Source organism: Myzus persicae, unplaced genomic scaffold (genome assembly GCF_001856785.1).
Source record: "Myzus persicae strain clone G006 unplaced genomic scaffold, MPER_G0061.0, whole genome shotgun sequence".
NCBI lineage: Eukaryota > Metazoa > Arthropoda > Insecta > Hemiptera > Aphididae > Myzus > Myzus persicae.
Window position 1 is genome coordinate 109,069 of NW_019104255.1, and position 23,134 is coordinate 132,202.

A 23,134-nucleotide genomic window follows, 5' to 3' on the forward strand; every position below is an offset into this window, starting at 1 on the left:
CGCATACTTAGTGTAGGTTGAATTACTTTACTTTTTCTAATCTACAGACCATATTATAAATATTACAAACTTTTATCAAGTTTATCAAAAAGTTTAGAAGAAGCCCTTACTTTTATTTTAAATTGTGGTATTCTCACCATTCAAAATAATTTGTACATGCTAAAAAGATTAAATCGATATTGAAAAAAGTAAAAAAATATTTCATTATTCTAATTAGTAAATTAAATTGTCAGTAATTTTATTTTAATTCTTATATTTAAATTGAATTAATATTAATAAATAATAAATAATGCATTTTACATTAAAAAATATATTCTTATATTTGAGAAAAAATTATAAATTAATAAAGTCTGCAGTTTTCGGATACAACAACCATAAAAAAGTGTGCGGTTTTTGGATTCAACGATCGTTAGGTTGTCTGGGTATGTAGCTAAGCCCCATCATTTCCTGTTCAACATCGGACAATTCTGTAAACATTTAGAAAGTATTTTACAACTATTTTAAAAATTTTGTCCACCTTAATGACTTCATGGCCATGTGTGTGTTATTGTAATTTACACACTTGTATTGATTCTCTGGCTTATAAAAAATGTGATGTTATTCTCAACAAAATACTTTATTACCCGTTCCACGTCCTGAATATTTATGCACAGATTATCAAAATTTGTGGAGTGTGCAATACCTACGATTGTACGAGATATCAATACAGCAAGGTGCGTGGTGACCGGATGGTTATATTATATTTTCTTAATGTTTGTTTTTATAATGAACCAATAATCCCCGCCACTAATAACACTTCCTTATAATAATTATTATTTTAAGAGACATTCGGAATAGTAAACCATTTCAATTACTATAACGCTCTCAGCCTATTTGGACGTAGTTTACCTAACAGTGTTCCACCTACTACAAGTTGGATTTGCTGGTCAAATTTTATTTTAAACATTTTTTATTTCGTTGTTATCTTACGAACATCATGACAATATTTTTGATACTGAGTGTATTGTTAATTTTTTTAATTTTAATTTTTATATTTACAACGTGTTTCTGTTCTCGGAAATCTAAGGAACATTACCGCATGTGTGCAAAATTACCATCGATGCCACGAGGATGGTTGACTGATTTTAAATTTTCTCATAAGCTATCTTCACTTAAGCCTAAAGGTTGGTTATTTACAAAATGTATTTTAAGTCATTTTTTACAATTTAATGTTGGTTTATCTTAAGTACTTATTTTAAATTATTTTTTATTTAAAAACATACCTATCGATAGATAAAAATAGTCGTGTGTCAGTGGTGTAGATACGATTTTTTTCCTAGGTGAGGGTTTCATTCACATTTAATTTGCATCTTACTCATAATTCATAAATATTTGAAAATGTATACATATGTTTAAAATAAAACATAATTTCTGTATTTAAAATTACTTGAGAACCGTTAAACTTGTAATCGTACCTCTATTTATATTTTTAATATTGACATCTTTTCTATATGTAAGACATCTAATGCGACAGGTGGACCGGCTGCTGGCGTGGCGACTAGTAGAAAGCGCAGAAAGCATGCAAAGGACGCAATATTCGCGAAACATCTAATGCGCCTTTGACATAAAGAATAATTTTTCTTAAAAAAATCTGAATATTTTGTTTTTGATTATGCCATGTTTATGTTCATTAATAATTAATAAACCATCCTTTCAATTTTCATGCATATTTTCTATACAAAATAATTTCGATGTTTTAAATCTGCAATGAATCTCGCGAAGGCTCATTTTTTTTGATTAAAAAGAGAGGAGGGGGGGGGGGTAAACTCATTATTTTCATTTTTTAATCACACAAATAAATTATATAGTCCATTACTTTTGGTCTTAGTATATAATTGCTTACAATGTCATATGTATTAATGTCATAGGTATTAGGTACCTACTATAGACTTGGTAGTAGGTTGTTCCAAAGGTATTCAAAAAAACATTTTTCCTAAAATATTTTATGATAATTTGCTACAAATTACTCGAACCAAACTCAATGTTTACCTAACGTATTGATTTTATTATTTTATAATACGATTATGGATTCAATAATGTGTTTTTAATATATATAATAATTAATATTTGATTCTAGTAAGTAAGTACTAAATACTTATAACTGATTTCACATTTCAATATTAATGTATAGGTATGAAAAGACTAACGTTATTTTAAACAATGTTTTTCCTATACGTATATGATATATAATGTTCACCGAGTCCGTTGTCTTAGACCCACGAATCATAGATAAATATAATATATTTTTATTAAAAACAATACCTATAAATTATTATGATTTCAACAGTTATATATATATATATATATGTCTGTATATAATCTAAATTTATAATATTTTCTCTTAAAATTATATATTGGCTACATTGAATGTATTAGGTAGCTAGTCTTGAAATATTGAAATATATATGAATTATGAGTAGATGATTAGATACTTTTTGAAATATTTATCGACATCTTAAAATCTTTGAGTTTTAATTTTTTTTTATTGAAACAATGTTTATTTCTTATATAGTCAAAAATATTGAAAATGTTATACAAGGCGCCTCATCAGTTTTTTACAGCAATTTAAAATTATCAAAAATATGCACATAAGGCACAATTTTTTTTAATCGAAATTTGAAGTTCGAAATATGATGAAACTGAATACTTGGGCGTTTGCAAAATAACTGGTGTTTGATAATACACTTGTAGTGGTCTAAAAATCTCGAAAAACATTTAATTTTTAAATAATACATTTATAAGTGTAGTAAATATATTATTATCTATTATAAATATGATATGTTTATTATTATGATAATATAGTTTAAAGCAATAACCACATAATAAATACAAATTTATAGTGAAGATAGTTCTCCCACAAGCCGGAAATATTTTACGAAAAAAAAAATATACATACGTTATATTAACCATGTTATTATGGACTTGTAATTGAGCAACATAAAAATAATTAATATTTTTTAACTATATAGATAATTTGGAATACCCATGTATTTATGAGTAACTTATTGCCTTTGAATAAAAAAAAAAATTAATTTTGATCATTCTACTTTAATGTTTAATAATATTAGGAACATTAAAAGAACTGTTAAAAGTATGGTAAATAAATTTTATTACTAACAAGCATATCACATTCGCAACTAATATGTTTGGTATCTATAATGATATCAGTACCTATCTATAACATCATAATTATTCTATTACTCATACTATAATCTTACGGGTACTGAGTATATTTTGAATGTATTATCAATATTTTATTCATTGCTGATATACTGCAGTGATATACATACAAACGGTTTGTAATTAGAACTGATCATAGTTATACTCTGACATTTTGATAACTAGAGATGATGTTAAAAAAATTATAGTTTACATTTTAACAACAATTATTAATTATTCCACCTAAAATATTATTTTTGTCCCTATAGCAACCACTTTTCGTGGTCACATTCTTCGTATTTTGTTTCCCCGTAACAACATTTATTTTTCAGTGCGCTAGGCACTATTAGAAAAATAAATTACTTCTACTAATATAACATTATACACATTATACAGAAATGGAGGCAGACAAACCATTTCCGAAGAATCGTTTTTCGTGTGCCCACAATAATTATTTGGGTATCATTGAATTTAAATTTAAGACATCAGTAAACCATTACACTCGAAATCTACTGTACAGTAGTGCAATTTTTTTTTAGAACGATGTTATAATCAGGCAATTTACCAAGTTCAGCTTATGGAAATACTTAACATTTATTGTTTTATCAATTTGTATACTCATTTAAACACTAATTGTGTCGAATATTATACAAATTCATCTTTTCCTCACTACTTACCCATAACTTTTGAGTTAAATGCTCGAAGAACCATTATTACAGGTCTTGGTCAATATCTTAATTTATTTCAGTCATTAGGTGATACAAATCTTTGTTCAGCATCATTTTTCTTTAATAGTATTCAGTTACAACTTATAATTTAATATGGTTTTAATTTATTAATAATTCATGTAAACATTTTTGTTCCTACATGATAAACAATAAATTTAATATGTGTGACATGACGTGTTTATTGTACCCAATGTTTATCCACTATAGTTTTAGCGCTTTTAGTAAGTCATTACATGTCACCACTTCTCTGCGTAGTACCTATATGTATATTATTATATACTGCGTATATACTTACCGGCGTGTATAGTGTAAAAAACGTTATAAACATAATATTATTATTTATAGTTATTATGTAATTTTATTGCTTTAAAAGCATTTACTTAAATTTCGATTCAATGTGGTTGCATTGCAGTCTGGTAGAATTTTTTTACAATTGATTCAATATAGCAGATGATTGTTCTGCACTCAACACTAAGTGTTAAAACTAAGCAATTTTGAAATTTTTTTTAAACTTTCTCTTTTTCACTATACAGTAGAAACCTTTACACATTTCACCAACCCAAGTCCTTCAATCGTATAATATTTTTTTTAATATACTTTGTGGGTACATATAAGTAATAATTTATTTCATTCGAATACTATGATCTTTAGATTCTGCAAGAAATGATTAGTGTATTAGTTTAAAATAATATTTAATCTTAGATCCTGATTTTAACAACTGAAAATTAAAAACAATACTTGGTTACTTTTACAGTAGACAAAAATTATTGAAAATACATATTATTCTGAACAATTATTTTTTGTAGACATTTGAATTTCAAAATATTATTTCTAAGTTATTTACACCACGAACCTATTCGAACACTGTTCTACGGTATGTCAGACCTCAAGTTAAATGCAATAATTTTGGCAAAAATTTGTTCAACCTATCAAATATAATGATCTCTGTAAACAATTTTGGATAGAACATTTCTATGATAGACGTATTTGGTTCATCGCGATACACTGTCAGTCCGAGACACATACCTATGAAAAAAATACACATTGTCAAAAGCTCGAACATTAAAATTCTTCTTTTCATCTATAATCGAAAATAAATTATGGCATGTCGGTAGTGAGGGTGGATTCACGGGTTATTTGAAGTTAGTAGCTTTGATGAGGGATGAAAAGCTTTGGTAAGGGACGTATCCCCCAGATTTTTAGCCCTGATTGTATCTATCTATCTATATGGTCATCCAATAAGAAAAAATATAAAAACATACTTTTCGTTATCTTAGTACATTTTATAATATTATATATACAGAAGTCAGGGTTTTTCCTCATTACATATTCGAAGATTACGGCCGCTTCTACCACCAAACATATAGCAAATGTTAAAAGGACACTATGCACACATTTGTTGTCTCCGTCTTACAAGTGCGTAACATAGCGAATTTACGCTCAGCAGTTTTCGTTTAGCTTCATCAGTTTAAAAATAATCGGAAACCTATTATATGAAATTTACTGGAAAGAGAGTTATTATGTTTGAATGGGTTTTTTTTACGATAATTCGGTATATAAGTGAGTAATGAGCATTTTCAATTTGCACTTTATTATATACGCGAAACTTGTCAAAAATTTAACCTAATAAAACTCACATAAAACACAGATAATGTTCTTTCCATTAAGTTTCATAATAGGTGGATTCATTCAAATTTTTGAACCAAGCGAAACGCAATCTGCTCAGCGTAAATTTGTAATGTTACTCACTTGTAAAACGGAGACGACAAAGCGCTTGTTTTTGGTTTTGGAACACGTGTGTGTATGGCGAGGATTTATCACTAAAAACCTGGGTGGTCACCCATCCGAAAACAAGTGTCACTGGCCGATGCTTGCACTCAGAACACGTTTCGTGACTGAATATAACCACGGCACCACACCGGGCCACCAATAAACATTTGGTAACAGGAAAACAATATTTATTTTTATTTGTATTTACTAAAAACACTGAATACGGAGACAACTACAGATCATACTTTGTGTTTTTTTTATATATATTATTGTTATTTTATTATTATATTATTATATATTATTTTTATTATTATAGTTACCAATATGGTATGAACATATAAATTTTAAAATAAATTTTTTTTTTTTGGTATTTACATTATTTATTAAAACTTAAAAGGTGCTTATTATTATTTAAAATTTAATTTTACTTCTATATTAGTATTTACTATATTTTCAGAGGTGCCTTAAAAATTCCTTTTTAAAATTTCAACCATAGGTTTATAATATACCTAATTATATTATTATAATATTGTTATTTACATTTAGGTATGTAAATAAATAATTATAATATTTGCAATGAAAATCAATGCGATCACATGAGAATAATAATTTAATATTGACCTTGCTTACCTACTTGAATATCGTTTAAAATAAAATTTTTTTTTGTACAAAAGATGTTATAATTTATTAGTATCTAATGATTAATTATTACAGTCACATATTTTGAGTTTTTTTATACTTCCTGTAAATTATAAGTTGTAACAATAGCTGGTTTGATTATTTTATCAATACACATTTAAACATGTACCTATTATAATTTATAAGTGCATAACCACTCTTAAGTAGCAGGAGTAAACATTAGAATTAATAATTATAAATTAATAGAACACGCAATAACAGTTTAGGCCTATTAAGATATAAAATATTTTTGGTTGTAGAGGTAGATTCTATCTACGACAGAGGAGTTTAAACTAATAAAATACTGCCGGTTTCGGAATCAATATATTTTGTAAAATATAAATTATTATGGCATAGTTAGGTAAAGCCAAATATACTCGTATCTAAAAGGTATCTACTATTTTAATTGTTATCATTTATAAATATTTTTGAATTCTGAAATCTGAAGTTTGAATTCTGTCAACGATATAATATAAATATAGAAAAATTAAATTAACATGATTATGACTAATGATTTATACATATGATATTATGATTTCATTTTTTAAATTTTTTATATAACCTGACATATCTTAATTATTTCAATATCACTTTAGGAACCATTCAACTATAGATAAAAAGGTAACATGAATTGCGCCCGGGATGCAATTCGTTCAAAAAGATTCGTTTACCTGTTTTGGTACGCAATTCGTGTGCGCCCGCTTATTCATGCGCGCGAGGCAATGCTGCAATGGTTAAGATAACAATAATTAAGAGTTTTTTTTTATAAAGATCAGCGACGATACATAAATTAAATTTATTTATTCTGTTTCTGTGGTCATAAAATATGTGTGCTACCTAAGTGCTATGTTTGTACTTCGTATTCGTATTTTTAATACTAAAGATCTTGCGCTAACGGGTATAGTTCTGACCAATATGGGCAATTCTAAATTAAAACGGGAAGTTGCATATTATACAGGTACATTTAGTCAGTCGTCATTACCTATATAGAATAGTGGAGTTTTCACTTCTTGGTGATATTTACAGTTTACATATCATAATTATATACATAGATAATAGTTATTAAGAATTTCATTTTTTTCATTTTTTTCTATATTAACGCAAATCATTTAATTAATCCGTTTTCGCACAACAACCGCACTGATTTGGTTTGCTCCGGCTAAATAGTGAAGGTTATCAAAGTTCTATTATTTTCCACGACTTCAAGTATTTGTTATAAATACTATACCTTGATGTCTAGAGATTTGCCACCCAAACGGCCCAAACGCTCTACATTTTGTCTTTATAACTGATGCATGTTAAAACAGTTACTAATAGTATAATAAATAATAATACACAGTTACAGATTTATAAAACAATATCATTATTAGGTACTCAATCAATAAAATAATATGTTTATTATTAAGTATACAACAGTGAGATATTGCAACATGCTCGTAATAGAATCTTAAAGAAGCTCGCATCTTGATTTATTCCTCATAAAACTATCAACCACTTCATCAAAATTGTACGAGGTTGTTAATTCGTGTTTATTTGATAAAATGGCCAATTAATTTGATATTTCTTGTTTTATTTGGTGACGTTAATAATTTATAAAAAAAACCTGCCACACCTTGCCAGTAAATCCACCCTTGAACAACATTATTGTTTTTATATTTATGCACAGGATTTTTTTTCAGATGTTTTGCCGTTTATTGATAGTATTTTAAAGCAACATGGATCGTTGGTTCATATTCAATTATTTGGTCACTCATACGTATTGTTAAACGATCCCGACGACATAAAAGTATTTATTTACTTTTTTATTTTTATTATTATCAACACTTAAGAATTTTACTGTTATTAAATTATTATCATATTATCATATTCTTATATATTTTATTTTATTATAAACCTACACAAATATCAAAATGTGTTAGTTGTAATTTAAACTTCAAAGCGTTGGGTTATTGTAGTATAATTTATATAAAATGAATCAAATAATGATGTACCCACGTAAATATTTGCAGGTTTTATTATCCAGTCCACAACATATAAACAAAGGACCAGAATATGGATTGCTCAAGCCTTGGTTAAATAAAGGTCTTTTAACAAGTGGAAGTAATTAAAAAATAAAATCTTAATACTCATAACACTTGTATATAACTTGCTTATACCTAATTAATATATATTCTTATCTATGTGCATAAAAAAGGTCAAAAATGGCAAACGCGAAGGAAATTGCTAACATATACATTTCACTTTAAAATATTGGAAACGTACATTTCTACGTTTAATAAACATGCTCAATGCTTAACAAAAAAACTTGAAAATATGGCGAGAAACAATCAAAATGTGTCTATTTATAATTATATGACACTTTGTGCATTAGATCTTGTTTGTGGTGAGTTCATTGTTACTTATACACGGCTATCGCTATAATAACAATGTAAAATACATTCTTCAAAATGAGCATCGCATTTTGATTATTTTAATATTGGTATCGATTATACTTAAATGCTAGTATGCTATAAAACTATTATGTTACAGACACAATGATGGGAACTGAATTGCGATCCCAAGAGGGTAAATCTCTGGAATATGTCGAAGCAATTAATACGTATGTATGATTTTTACATAGTAATTTGAAAAAATATGTTGGTATCTATCAATATTTTTAGTATACTAAATATATTTAATTTATTTTCTCAGTGTAACTGATATTACAATTAAACGAATTTTCAAATTTTGGTTGTGGAATGAAAGAATTTTTAATCTGAGTCAAAATGGAAGAGATTTTTATAAATCTCTTAAGATTTTACACACATTTACTGAAAATGTAAGTAAAAATAAAAAACAACGTGTTATAATAAATCAATTAAATAATAATTGTTGATAACAAATTATGTTTTTATACACCTGCCATTTTTAACCAACATATTTTTAATTTTAGGTGATTAAAGAAAAGCGAGCTAAACTTGAATTTGTCAATTGTTTAGAAACTGAAGAATTAAGTTTTGGTAATTTACTGATATGATCCTATATACCTAACATTACTCATAAAATATAATAATTAAGTTGATAAAAATCGTATAAATTAAATATACCTGGTACCTACCAACCACCATCAGTCAGCAAGTGACGGCCTGAATAGCTTATTTTATGAAGGGACCGCTTATGATAGGTACTCGTTTATAATTTATTTACAAATAATTCATGTGCCTTTATGAATTGGGTTTGGTGGTGAGGGTGGTGTGAGGGTTAGTCACATTAATTTGTGGGTGGGTACGCTTTTAGTTCGATACCTAATTATTATATAAAATAAGGGGTCTGAGTACAGTGGGGTATTTGAGGGGAACTAGAGTGCGATAAGAGGATCCCTTTTCGGAATTGCGCCTTGATTTTTTTATATGTATTGGTATTTATAATTACATTATCGGCAATGATACAATTTATGAATATGCATTGTGTATAAAATCAAAAAAAGGGGGAGTACGTAAGTAACCACTCTGATGTATAGAAGGTGTCAAGTGATTGAGTAAATCACTGTTAAGTATGTGTCAAATATGAATTCAACGATAACCTTTATGATAGGTATGAGGTATGAACTTAAGGTATGACTTTTAGTTTTCTTACACCTTCTTAAAAATGATTCTAAGGGGTAGGGACGCTCCAGCAATTAATACCTACTCAAAAGTACATGTTTGACAATACACTAGGGATAGGGCTTTAATAGAGAAATATTGACTGGTATCCAAAACTTGGCAGGAGTGTGAATAATGGATTTATTTTTAGATAGGTAATGCATCTCTGTGGGTTAAAAGCTATACGTTTATAGCTTATTAGTTTTTCATATTAATATGTCATATTTGTTATTTGTTTGACTGTTCTAACTTGTAAGTGTGAAGTTAAAAAATATATTTATTTTTTAATTTTATTATAAATACACCAATTAAGTTCATTACTTTGATTTGAAGTCTCTATAGATATTAAAATGTATATTATTAGTTATTAGTAATACCTATTCAATTCATAAGTCAAAGTATAGTGACGTTTATATCATTTTATATCCGAGAGTTGAATTACAGGGAAAAAACGAGTAGAATCATTTCTTGATCTTCTAATTGGAATATCGAAACAAAATCCAGACAAAATGACAGATTTAGATATCAGGGAAGAAGTAGATACTTTTCTGTTTGAGGGACATGACACATCGTCAACTGCCATGACTATGGCTTTCATACAATTAGGATTGAATCAAGATATCCAAGTAAATTTGTTAATACTCTGCAAGCCTAGCTTAATGAATTTTTAATGATGTTGTGTGCAATTAATGTGTACTGTAGGACGCTGCAAGAGAAGAATTATATTCAATATTTGGAGATAGTGATAGAGAAGCTACTATGGCAGATCTTAAATCTATGACGTATTTAGATCGAGTAATAAAGGAAACTATAAGACTATACCCAAGTGTTCCTAGTGTTACCAGAATGCTTAGACAAAATCTTCATATAAGTAAGTTGTATAATAATTAATACATATATGATTCGTTGACAAAATGTTCTCAATTATCATTTACTGTATTTAAATAATTTACTTAAATTTCAAGGGGAGTATGAAATTCCAACACGGGCAGTGATTGTAATAGTACCATATTTACTTCATCGCGAGGAAAAACATTTCCCAAACCCTTTGAAATTTGATCCCGATAGATTTTTACCGGAAAATAGTATCAATAGACATCCTTATGCCTTTATACCATTTAGTGCTGGTCCAAGAAATTGTATTGGTAATTATATATTTTTATATAGAATAATAACTTTTTTTTTAATATTACGAATTATTTTTTTTAGGACAAAAATTTGCCATGCATCAAATGAAAACTATAATATCGACTGTCATTAGAAAGATGAAAATTGAAACGTTAGGAACTCAAGATGACATCAAAATAAGCGCACAATTGATTTTACGACCAGAATCATTACCTGACATCAAACTGACCAAGATAAAATAATCTCTTTCATTATTAAAATTGTTGATATATATATTATTTTTATTAATCTATTTGTTATGAAATACAAAATATTATTAGAAAACATATTAAGCACAAACAGGGTTGGGCAAGATTTCCTAAAAAAGTATACAAGATATATTTATTTTTAGTATCTAAATGAAAGATATTTACCTACAAACTTAAGATACCGGAGAGGTCTAAAAAGGATAGAATATAATTGACATTTTTTAATAAGTTTTATTAAATGTATTAAAATTCTCTATTCTTATTCAAAATTTATAATTATTATGTAACTACTAACCATAATTGAATTATACTAGAGGTGTCATAAACCTAAAATGAGTCTAGTTAAAATCCAAAAATATATCTAGTTATACTTGTTTCTTAGATATTGCTCAGCCCTCAGTATACTTAATTTAAAACACAAATTAAATCATTTGTTTTTAGGTAAATTATTGTTATAACTATTACAGTAAAAAAAAATTAATTTAGTATTGGAAGCTGATTTCGTTATTTAATATAAGTATTTGTTTTGGTATTCTTGTAGAATGCGGTCTACCGTACACTTGCCATCTACCACATGTTTCTAAAATTATATGCGGTTTATCACATACATATTGTCTACCTATGATCATTCTCAACGATTCGACTATTTGTTTACGATTAAGCTTTATCTTAACGATGTAACTCCTATATCAATAATATGATATTATATATTAAAACCTGGGTCCACCAATAATTCTGATTATTCGTGACTGTGGTCGTAAACGTATGAGATAATCAGTTTAGTTTGTGCTATGTGATGCAATACCTATGTGATACGTTGTTCCGATGTTTAAACATTATGTTAGCCAAACATTTCAATGTAATTACTAATTACTCAATCGAAGGAGAATAAAATAGCTTTTTTTTAAAGGAAATGGGACTTATTGAAATTGATACTTCTCCTGGTGTAAACTGTGGCTCGCCTAAAGAATGGGGAAAAGATCAAACTGTGATACGATGTACTAAAAAAGATTGTTAAAGAACTCAATCCATCAGTAAAGGTAAGATTATTTTCACGTATAAAGATAAAAATGGACTATGTAATAGTGGTTTATCGCTGTCAGAAATTATAAAATTAACAATTTAGCATATTATTGGTGTCTTGATGTACGAAAAAATACCATACTAAATTTAACGGGTCGAGGAAGTCACGCAGTGTATGACTGGACAAATTTATGTCACATCATACTAGTAGCTGTTTTCGAAAAAAAGAAGGAAAATGGAGGGTACAAAATTCCAAATACTATTGTTCAAGTCGATGAATCTTTAATGCGTGGTAAAAGAAAGTACAACAGATGATGATTATTAAGAGCTGATATTGCTACTGAAAATGTGGATATGAACAAGGTGAGCGACGAAGAGGAACTTTCGTAATCGAAATTATATTTAAAAAAAACTGGTCCATGGGTGTTTGGTATATGTAAAAAACAAGCAAAAGAAGTGTTATTGAGGCAAGATACTTTGTCATAGAAAAAAGAGACAGGCAGATATTACAAAGAATAATTCAAAACGAAATTGAAATTGGTACAGAAATACACTCGGATGAATGGCTAGCATATAATAAGTCATTAGACACTAGAGGAAATATACATAAAACCGTAAACCACTATCAATTTGTTGTCGATCCTTCCAGTGTTGAGCACAAACAACGCATAGTAAGTTTATGGGGAGGTTTAAAACTTCGAATAGTAAAAAAAATGCATGGTACATCATTGATGCCCTCGTATTTAGCGGAATAATAGTGGTGTCTAAAAAAACAATGCAGACAATATGTTTGAATGTTTTTTTCAGAGATGTACAATTAAATTGTAAAGTAAATTATAAAAATGATGTATTTTTTGATTTTTAATACATATACCTAAACATATTTACATGTTGTATAAAATAATTTTTTTTCTTTTTAATTGTTTTAGAGATTGTGACGTGCATTATTGAATTATTATAATTATTGTGTATCATTAAATCTATAATTCAACTTAAGTTCCACTATTTTAACTATAAAAACTATGTGATAGATCGCATATGACATGTAGAAGCATGTGTGATGGACTGCATACGACAGGAATACTTTAGTTTTTTTTTGTCATAATTTTGTACTACTTAGTTATAAAAAATTAGACAGATATTTATAAAGAAACAAATTAATTTACAATTTAAAACTGTTCTAAAATCTAACAGTATAATATATATTCCTTATCTTCCTATGAACTGCTAATTTGTGGGGGAGACTGTATTATCACTACTTCCCACAAGGAGCATTATCGTTTATTGAAACTTGATTCTTTGGTGGTTATCCTAAGAAGATGCTAGTATGGGGGAAGTACAATCTTCTGGAACCTTATAGTTTACTGTAGCCGCTTCTAGCACTCACTTAGAGCAAATTGCTCTGGATTAAAGGAGGGGAGGGGGTCTAAAAGGTCACACATCATTGTAAAATCAATAAATTCATCAGAATCTAAAGCACAAGTGTTCAATTATTGCAATATTCAAGATATCATAAAATAAAAACTGTATGTATGCAATATACATACCACTATAGAAAGCTGATATAAAAATTTATAATTTTAAATATTTACTAAACACCACTAAGACTATCTACAATTTTGGTACACAAATATGCAATGTACGTATGAGTTTTTATAAATAATTAAAAGATCACTGGTTTCTTTATTAAAAATGATACGTTTTAAGAATAAGTACTTCAACATTTTTCCAAAAGGTAGGGTAAGAAACTGGTTGGGTCTTCACAAGATTGTTGAACAATTAAAATAGATTAATTTGAATTAATGACGAGTAAAAGAATTTAAACTAAAAGCAATTTCACTGCAAAGGTTGACAAAAAAATGTTAAATTTGTTACTGATAGTGTTATAATTAAAATAAGTAAAATATTGCATAACATTTGTAATAAATATTTGAATATAAATTAAAAAAAAAAAATGATGCCTATACAATTATTGAGAAACGTGTAGTTTGAAAAGTGCATTGCAAACAGTTTATTTACATAGACGAGCAGATTATAATCCCTGGAAATGTGTTCTCAGATGGATAGTAAAATATACATATGGTAATATAGTACAAGAAGTGTGTTAGGCCTTGGGCTTCAAAAAAAAAGTACAGTAATGTACAAGACTCAATACTGTAGCCAGGATTTTTTTTTTTTGGGGGGGGGGGGGCAGGGCTAGGGTATCACCGGGTACAGTAAGTCTTATATTTTAGGAGGGGGTTAAAAGACCCCTCATCTAGCCACAGCACTGATAAGGCATATCATTTTTAGACAATTCCACTATATAGGTGTATCTGTAAGCTGTTAACAAGTCGATACCAAAATTATTTCAATTCAAATAGACATTGGAACAAGATACAAATAAGTATTTCAATAAAGGGACAGTATGGGGGCTTGGGTTCTAGAAAAATTAAACAATCTGAATGATTATACAATTTTTGGGGAATTTTGCTGAGAGATTATTATTATTATTATTGTTTAGGATGACTGTTTCCACGAGAATACCAAAATGTTTGGCAAACCATTCTTATAGAGGCCTGAGGAAGATTTGAGTTCTGGAAAAATAAAAATATATTACTAGGTTTAACCAAATTATAGGATTTATATGATTTCAGACAATTCCACTGCAACTCCACAATGTGCATTTCAGTTGACTGTATATAAAAACAAAAAAAATCTTCAATCTTTATATTAATTATTATTAATATTACAAAGATAAATATTATTAATCTAAATTATAATTGGTATTATAACCTCCATTTCTTATTTTACAATAAAAACAATGTATGATAGGTATTGGTCTATAACTGTATAAGTGCACTGTCTGTCAGTAAATTAGGCAGCTCCTACCTTATTCATATTTTAAGTCAAAATAATAACAACATGAGTTATTGTTCATCATTTGGTGTTTATGTATTGCATTTATTAATATTACCTAACCATAAAGACATATTAGTTATTAACATATGTTTTATTTTGATTACAAAGTATCTTACATAATACATTTTTCTTGTGAATTAACCCATCATACAAACAAATTAAAGAAATACCAAGATTTGTAAAGTTTTCACTGTAACTATAGTAACCAGTTACAAATTTCCATAGTATCTTGTATTACTGGGTAAACAATTTTAACAATACAACTTACAACTAATCAGGTAACTTGACCATTCCTACCCTACAACAGACTACATTATATATTAATTAAATTGAAATTAAAACATTTCAAAAAACAAAAAGTATTGTATCATAATACATATTTATTATTAGTATTCTTCTATCCTTTGCTATTGTCTCAAAATAATGCTAATAGTATTCAATTTTATAAATAGTTTCTAAACAAAATCCTAACAGCATATTTAAAACCTGACCTACCTAATATTGCAATTTGGTATTGTCTTTACACACGTGTTAGCAAATACAAATTCTACAAGTTAGAGAAGTCAAGCAACATCACAAGCCGATATAATTAACTCCATGCACTTGTAGGTTGTAGGTAAATTATTTATGAGTATAGATTAATATTATTATCAAATGACAACTAACAAGTATTTTTTAATACTAGTATACCGTAAGTTATTCAGTTATTTAATTATATAAAATATTTACCAACGGTAGGTAATATCATAGAAATATGGTATTGACTAGAATATTTACCAATAAGTATTTAATTTGTATAGTTCAGTATTGAGCACGAATCATGACTTAATATATCTTGGTAAAATGAGTATGGAGTATTGACTTTCAAGTTTTGACTATCGAGTTTGAGTCGTTTGAGACTTCGGAATTATAAATATATAAACTGACCATGAGTGGTAACTGGTGATATTTTCTAAGTTTCTGACGGCCGCTGGTGAGAATGTGAGATCGAATCTCTAGTCCTCTGCTCTCAAAGATCATCGGTTTGATATTTGAGTAATGGACATAGATAAGAATAGTCTGTGATAGCAGCCTTGCCAATTATTGCTAGTAAGTTGACGCCTTGCGCGGCTGTTTATTGTTATTGATCCTTCACCCCCACCGCATTCATCGAGAAATCAAGTCCGTCACCGTTTCCACCATGACAAATAACCTCAACCAGGGGAACCAGAACTCAGCAGAAGGCGATGTCATTCCATGAAAAGATTTAATCAAAATGGACGTCTCCCGAGTATCCCGTTTGTTTTGATTCTCGCGTACGGTGAATTTTTATTAGTTTTTTAATTTAAGCCATTCGAAAGTACAATTAAATATAAATTGGTTCTGTTGACGGATCAACAATTTGCAATTACTGTACAGACGACAAATGGCTGCGACTACATTGCCATCCGGTGAGCCCGCGCCCGAAGACACATCGCTGTATCCGATCGCTGTGCTCATAGATGAATTGAAGAACGAAGACGTTCAGGTACAGTGTTTTACACTTGTAAAAATGTAAATGACCAAATGCAACATAGGAACTGCTTGAATTGGAAAAAAAAATAGAAAGGGAATGCAAAAGTTTTAAAAAAGTGCCTTCCTGAATATAGGGGTTCACAAATATAAATTTAAAAAAGGAGAGGTACGTATCCTCACCCCTCCCTGAACTGAATTCTAGATAGGTAATGTCAACACCTCTTGTTTTGCTTTGCATCTGATGGTCATCTATTGACTGCTCTGGAATCGGTTAGATCCAAATCTCTGTAACCTAATCAAAATATACGCTATCGGATTTATATCCATGGACATAATGTCCCCAATATTTCAATTTGTCTGGGGTTCTATCTCAGTTATTCAATTAAATTGATTTAGTTTTGTAGAGAGTATGAAAATATATTATCTATTAACTATGCCATTAAAGGTTAAATTTTAGTTCTCAAGAAAAGTAAATTGGTACCTGCCACTCATTGTATTATATTTGTTAACGAATAGGAATAGATAACAATAATTATTTCATTCCTTTTTGGTATAATATTTTTAATATTCATGTTAGTTGTTTAAGAAAATGCATTGGTGAATGTGTTGTAAGCTCATTAATTATTTCATTGTAAAATTATTCATTATACCTACAGTAAATGGATATTGTGTCCATATTGAATCTATTCAAAATTATTACAAAAAAATATTTTCTATATCTACAAGTTACTTAAAAGAAAATACATCTTTTTGTTTTTTTTATTTTTAACTACACAGTAAAATGAATAAAACAACCATCTTATTTTGATATCTTCTATATGTTAATACATCTAAGATAATTTGATTTTGAATAATAGACAAACTAATTTCTTACATTTCAAAGCAGATGATACTATGTTCAAGATATTTCTTGATATTTTTATGATACTATGGTTTTTAATATTTTAATTAGAAAATGTTATTAGGTATTAATATATTTAGTAATTGAAAAGGTAATATACACTTTTATCATTATTTCAATTTATTTTTTTGTTTTTTTTTAATTTAATTGAATTTCCTATAGCTTTAGCATGTACTATTTTACTTTTACAATTACAACGCATTTACATGTGTCACATAGAAAAAACAAATATTTTTATTTTTTCCTTTTGAACTTAATAAAAACCATTCTGATGGACCTGTAAGCAAGTTTAAATGCTTTTGTTATTTAAAATTGCATTTTTATTTGTTGATATGAATATTATATATTATAAAATCAATGGTATGATAAATGATAATTATTATTCAATCGAATAAAACATGTACATAATTAAATATATTTTTATACAAGCTAGCTCTTTTAATGCAAAAAATTAAACTACTCTAAACTAGCTGAGAATTATTTAAATATTCATGTTTGCATTTTATATTTCAGTGTTACTAATTTAATAAATTATAAGTATTTGGATTGTTAGTAAAATGTACCTTTTTTATATTAATCAAACTATGTGAATCTAGTTACTAAATGTTTTAATACCCAAATCCAAAAAAAATTAGTCGACTGATTCACGATTAAAGATTCATTTTATTTTATAATTATTTTAAGAATATTTATTTTCTAATTTAACAGTTACGTTTGAATTCTATCAAGAAATTGTCTACAATTGCTTTGGCACTTGGTGTTGAGCGCACTCGAGTAGAGCTTATTCCATTTTTAACTGAAACTATTTATGATGAAGATGAAGTATTGTTAGCATTGGCTGAGCAATTGGGAAATTTTACCAATTATGTCGGAGGACCGGACTTTGCTTACACACTATTGGTAATAACAACATATTTTTGTTAAAGGTTAAATGTATTTGTTAATTAACTATGATATGTTTTCTATAGCCTCCTTTGGAATCATTGGCCACAGTTGAAGAAACAGTTGTTAGAGATAAGGCAGTTGAGTCACTACGTCAAATAGCAGTGTTGCACTCTCCGACTGATCTTGAAAATCACTTTGTTAGTCTTGTTATTCGTCTGGCGTCTGGTGACTGGTTTACATCACGTACATCTGCTTGTGGTTTATTTTCAGTTTGCTATTCACGTGTCAATCCAATGATCAAATGTAAGTTTATTACCTATATAAATATGTATGTATTTTTTTTTTTAATGTATTGTCTACCAAATTCAGTAAGTTAAAAAATTTTAATTTATGTCTTATTAATAATTTTTCTCTGTAGCTGAACTACGCAACTTCTTTCGTAATTTGTGTCAGGATGATACTCCTATGGTGCGACGGGCTGCTGCAGGAAAATTGGGCGAATTTGCAAAAGTTGTTGAATTGGATTCCTTAAAAAATGATCTTATACCTATGTTTTCATCACTTGCTCAAGATGAACAGGTGCTTATTTATTCAATTTTTATGGAATCATATATTACATTTTACTAAAATATTTTAATTATTTAGGATTCTGTTCGTCTTCTGGCTATTGAAGCTTGTGTTAGTATAGCCTCATTGCTTACACATGAAGATGTGAATGATTTAGTGATGCCTACTTTGCGCTTATGTACTTCTGACAGTTCTTGGAGAGTACGATATATGGTTGCTGATAAATTTACCGAGGTATTTGTATAAATGGTAGTCATATAGTTAAATCTCAACTACTGTATTTCCTGTTTGTATTAGGCCACAACTACTTTATTATCTATTTTAATATGTTTACCATAGTTATGAAGTATATATATAGTATAAGTATAAAACAAATAATATTTTGACTACGCAATCTTAAAATATTTGGTACTTTTATGCTTTAAACCATAAAAATAAAAAATAAATTGCCGGTCTTTTTTAAAATTTAAAATCTTCCCTTAAACTTTAGAAGTCTTTAGAATATTAGGTACATGTATGGAATTACATTTTTAACAACGATTTTATTGTACTGATTTTCATGGCTTTATTGAGTACTTAACTTAAACACAATGAACTTTCACAATACACAACTTAATAAAAACATTAACTTCATATTAGATATGTCCTGACAGCAGATGAATTATGATTGTGTGCCCATTGTGCTACCAATATTATTAACAGCTAAAATAAGATACGATATTGCTATATATATTATTAAACGACGTTTTTTAAACGTAAATACAAAGTATAGGTACATAAATAAGTGTTGAAATATTTACTTTTGCTGGCCGTTGCTTGTCCATTACTTTTTGTTTTAAGTGATAATTAGGCTACTTAAAAATAAATTATAATGACTGTCAATCTATGTTATCTAATAACTATGGGGAGTTTTTTTGTATAAACTATTATAAATCCATGGTGTTATTTCTCCTTTAGTGTCCTCTAATGTTATAATATTTAATTTTCTCAAGTCTAAAATATTTCTTTTACCTACAGGTTAGTACATTTAAGTATTAATACTCTATCTAAAAATAACAAATATTTTTTAGATGACTAAAACATTGAAAAAAAGATGTAACACTTGTAATAATAGTCACTCATGATAACCTACAATAAATGACTAATAAAGTTATTGTTATATGATACAGTTACAAAAGGCTGTTGGACCAGAAATAACCCGTATTGACTTGGTACCGACTTTTCAATCATTGTTACGTGACACTGAGGCTGAAGTAAGAGCTGCAGCTGCCAATAAAGTGTGTGATTTTTGTCGTAATCTTTGTCCTCCTGTTGCTTCTGGTGCTTTATTAAATGATCCAAATGCGGCACAAACTTCAAATGCAGTTGATTCTATTATCATGACATCAATTTTACCTGTCGTTAAAGGATTAGTTGCAGACACTAATCAACATGTCAAATCAGCTTTAGCATCTGTAATAATGGGATTATCTCCAATTCTTGGAAAACAAAGGTAAACTTACATATAATTTACATTGTAATCAATACAATACATTTTTTTTTTAGAACCTTAGACCATTTGCTACCACTATTTTTGACTCAGTTAAAAGATGAATGCCCTGAAGTACGTCTTAACATAATATCAAATTTGGATTGTGTTAATGAAGTAATTGGAATTCAACGGGTATTATGTTTATTTTTATTTTTTAATTTTCATTGGTTTTATATGTAGTTTTATTTATTTCATATTTTAGCTGTCTGAAACACTTTTACCAGCTATTGTTGAACTTGCTGAAGATCCTAAATGGCGGGTTCGTTTAGCAATAATTGAATACATGCCGTTATTAGCAAGTCAACTGGGAGTACAGTTCTTTGATGATAAACTCAATAGTTTGTGTATGACTTGGCTTACTGATCATGGTAAAAATTTTAAAACTTGTAAAATGATAAACATTAATTAGTAAACAGGGTATATATATACATTTAATACATGTATATAATACATTTTCTAATTTGAATATTATTTTAGTTTAATCATCTGACAAAAATAAAATAAATGAAAGCAATAAAATATCATGTTTTTATGATGTATTATCATTGGTTAAAACTTATAAGTCTTTATGATCATTGATAATAATTATATTGTGACTGTGAAAATTAGAATAATGAGACTAAACTCTACTGACATATCATCTTGTGGAAGCTCGAGTAAACAACAATATGCATTCCTTTAAATTAATGTCACATTTTAAATTGTTTAAATTTTAAAATCACGCTTTCTTACATGCACATTGTATACTCTAAATGTGTAGATAATTACATTTAGTAATCAGATTTGTTATCAGTGTAACAATACAATGAACAGAGTATATTTTCATAAAACGTGTCAAAATATATATTTTTATGAATTAACTGGTGAATTAAAATATCGTTTTTAAATTTTTAATTGTTTTTATATTTAGTGTATGCTATAAGAGAAGCTGCTACATTAAACTTGAAAAAACTAGTGGAGAAATTTGGCGCTGAATGGGCCCAAACATCTGTTATACCAAAAGTCATAGTTATGGCTAGAGATCCAAATTACTTACACCGAATGACATTCTTATTTTGCATTAATGTAAATAGACTCAATTGTGCACATAAATGTATTTCTTTTAAACACAAAATAATTCTTTTGATTTTAGGAGCTTGCTGAAGTATGTGGTCCAGAAATTACTGCTAAGACAATGTTACCAACTGTATTATCTATGGCTAGTGATAGTGTGGCTAATGTACGTTTCAATGTAGCCAAAACACTTCAAAAAATTGGACCAATTGTTGCACAATCGTATGTATTTCTGTTCAGACATATTATAAATTAGTGAAATATAATAGTTTAGTTCTATAAGAAATATTTTTATGTTTTTAGTGCTGCTGTGAAATCTCAAATTAAACCAGTTTTGGATAAATTAAATACAGATACAGATGTAGATGTCAAATATTTTGCTGCGGAAGCTATGTCAATAATTGCGTGTAACTAATGTTCTTTTTTATTGTTTATGTATATCACCCTTATCAACGCCCAAATTAATTATTATAACATTGTTACAGCTTGTGCATTTTTTCCCTTCCCACTTGGCATATGATTTTTTTTTAACAGTTATATAAACATTATTATTATATTATAATTATAATTTTTGTAGATCATTTACTTAAAAGCAAACAATATGATGATTGAATACATTTAAGTGAAATTATCATTATGAGTAGATAATTAAATATTATTAATATATTTAATATTATAATGTTTTAATTTAAAATTACATTTTACATAATAGTTGTCATTGAAAACTTTTGTTGATTTTACAGTCTCAACAAATTTTAATTTTAACTGCTGTATTTATAAATACCGAATAGAAACCATAATCAACATGAACATTATATTTACAACTACTAATTAATAATTATATGTTATTTTTATTTAAATTGTATTAATTTGGTTGTATAATTACCTACTTAGTAATGCCAACAACTCATAAAATATCAAACACTTTTAAACTATTGTCAACATTCCCTTGTGGGAAATTAATTGAATACTATGAATTTGCTATACATATTATTGTTGTAATTTGAAAAAATTGAAACTACTGAAAATGTGAAAGTGATTTCATTTAATTAATCTAGATGATACATCAATCTAGTAATATACTCAAATATATTTTTTTTTGTCCATCATTATAAAGTGTTGTAGTTATATCTTAGACCTAAACTAACAATTATACAAGGACCCTGAAAATGACAACTATATAGGTACATTTTTAGGCTATCATTGAATACAAGGTCTTCTAAAAATTGGCGTCTATCTGCGTTATCAAATACTTACGTAATTGAATCATGGCATAGTTCTTTTAGATTAATTATAACAAAGATGTATAAAACTTATTTAATTTTAAGTGTTTAGAACTGAAAAATATAAACCAAATTATTTCATATTAATTTATAACTACGTCCTTGTAGTATGAATTGCCCTAT

The 23,134-nt window shown here is 27.8% G+C and overlaps 2 protein-coding genes across 2 annotated transcripts; both read left to right on the forward strand.

Moving 5' to 3' along the window:
* The first annotated feature begins 976 nt into the window (after positions 1-976).
* Positions 977-12,623, forward strand: LOC111040524 (cytochrome P450 4C1-like). Its single transcript, XM_022324458.1, has 11 exons — positions 977-1,163; positions 8,054-8,160; positions 8,384-8,474; positions 8,569-8,757; positions 8,904-8,973; positions 9,066-9,192; positions 9,307-9,373; positions 10,442-10,623; positions 10,700-10,868; positions 10,963-11,142; positions 11,207-12,623. Exons 1-11 carry the CDS (start codon positions 977-979, stop codon positions 11,365-11,367), a joined length of 1,530 nt encoding a protein of 509 aa, XP_022180150.1. The 3' UTR covers positions 11,368-12,623.
* A 3,891-nt stretch (positions 12,624-16,514) lies between these two features.
* On the forward strand, positions 16,515-22,840 carry LOC111040523 (serine/threonine-protein phosphatase 2A 65 kDa regulatory subunit A alpha isoform). Its single transcript, XM_022324457.1, has 11 exons — positions 16,515-16,804; positions 18,401-18,592; positions 18,661-18,880; positions 18,996-19,156; positions 19,223-19,378; positions 20,314-20,636; positions 20,690-20,807; positions 20,878-21,043; positions 21,586-21,740; positions 21,808-21,950; positions 22,032-22,840. The coding sequence occupies exons 1-11, from the start codon at positions 16,703-16,705 to the stop codon at positions 22,141-22,143; spliced, it is 1,848 nt and encodes a 615-aa protein (XP_022180149.1). The 5' UTR covers positions 16,515-16,702; the 3' UTR covers positions 22,144-22,840.
* The last annotated feature ends 294 nt before the right edge of the window (positions 22,841-23,134 follow it).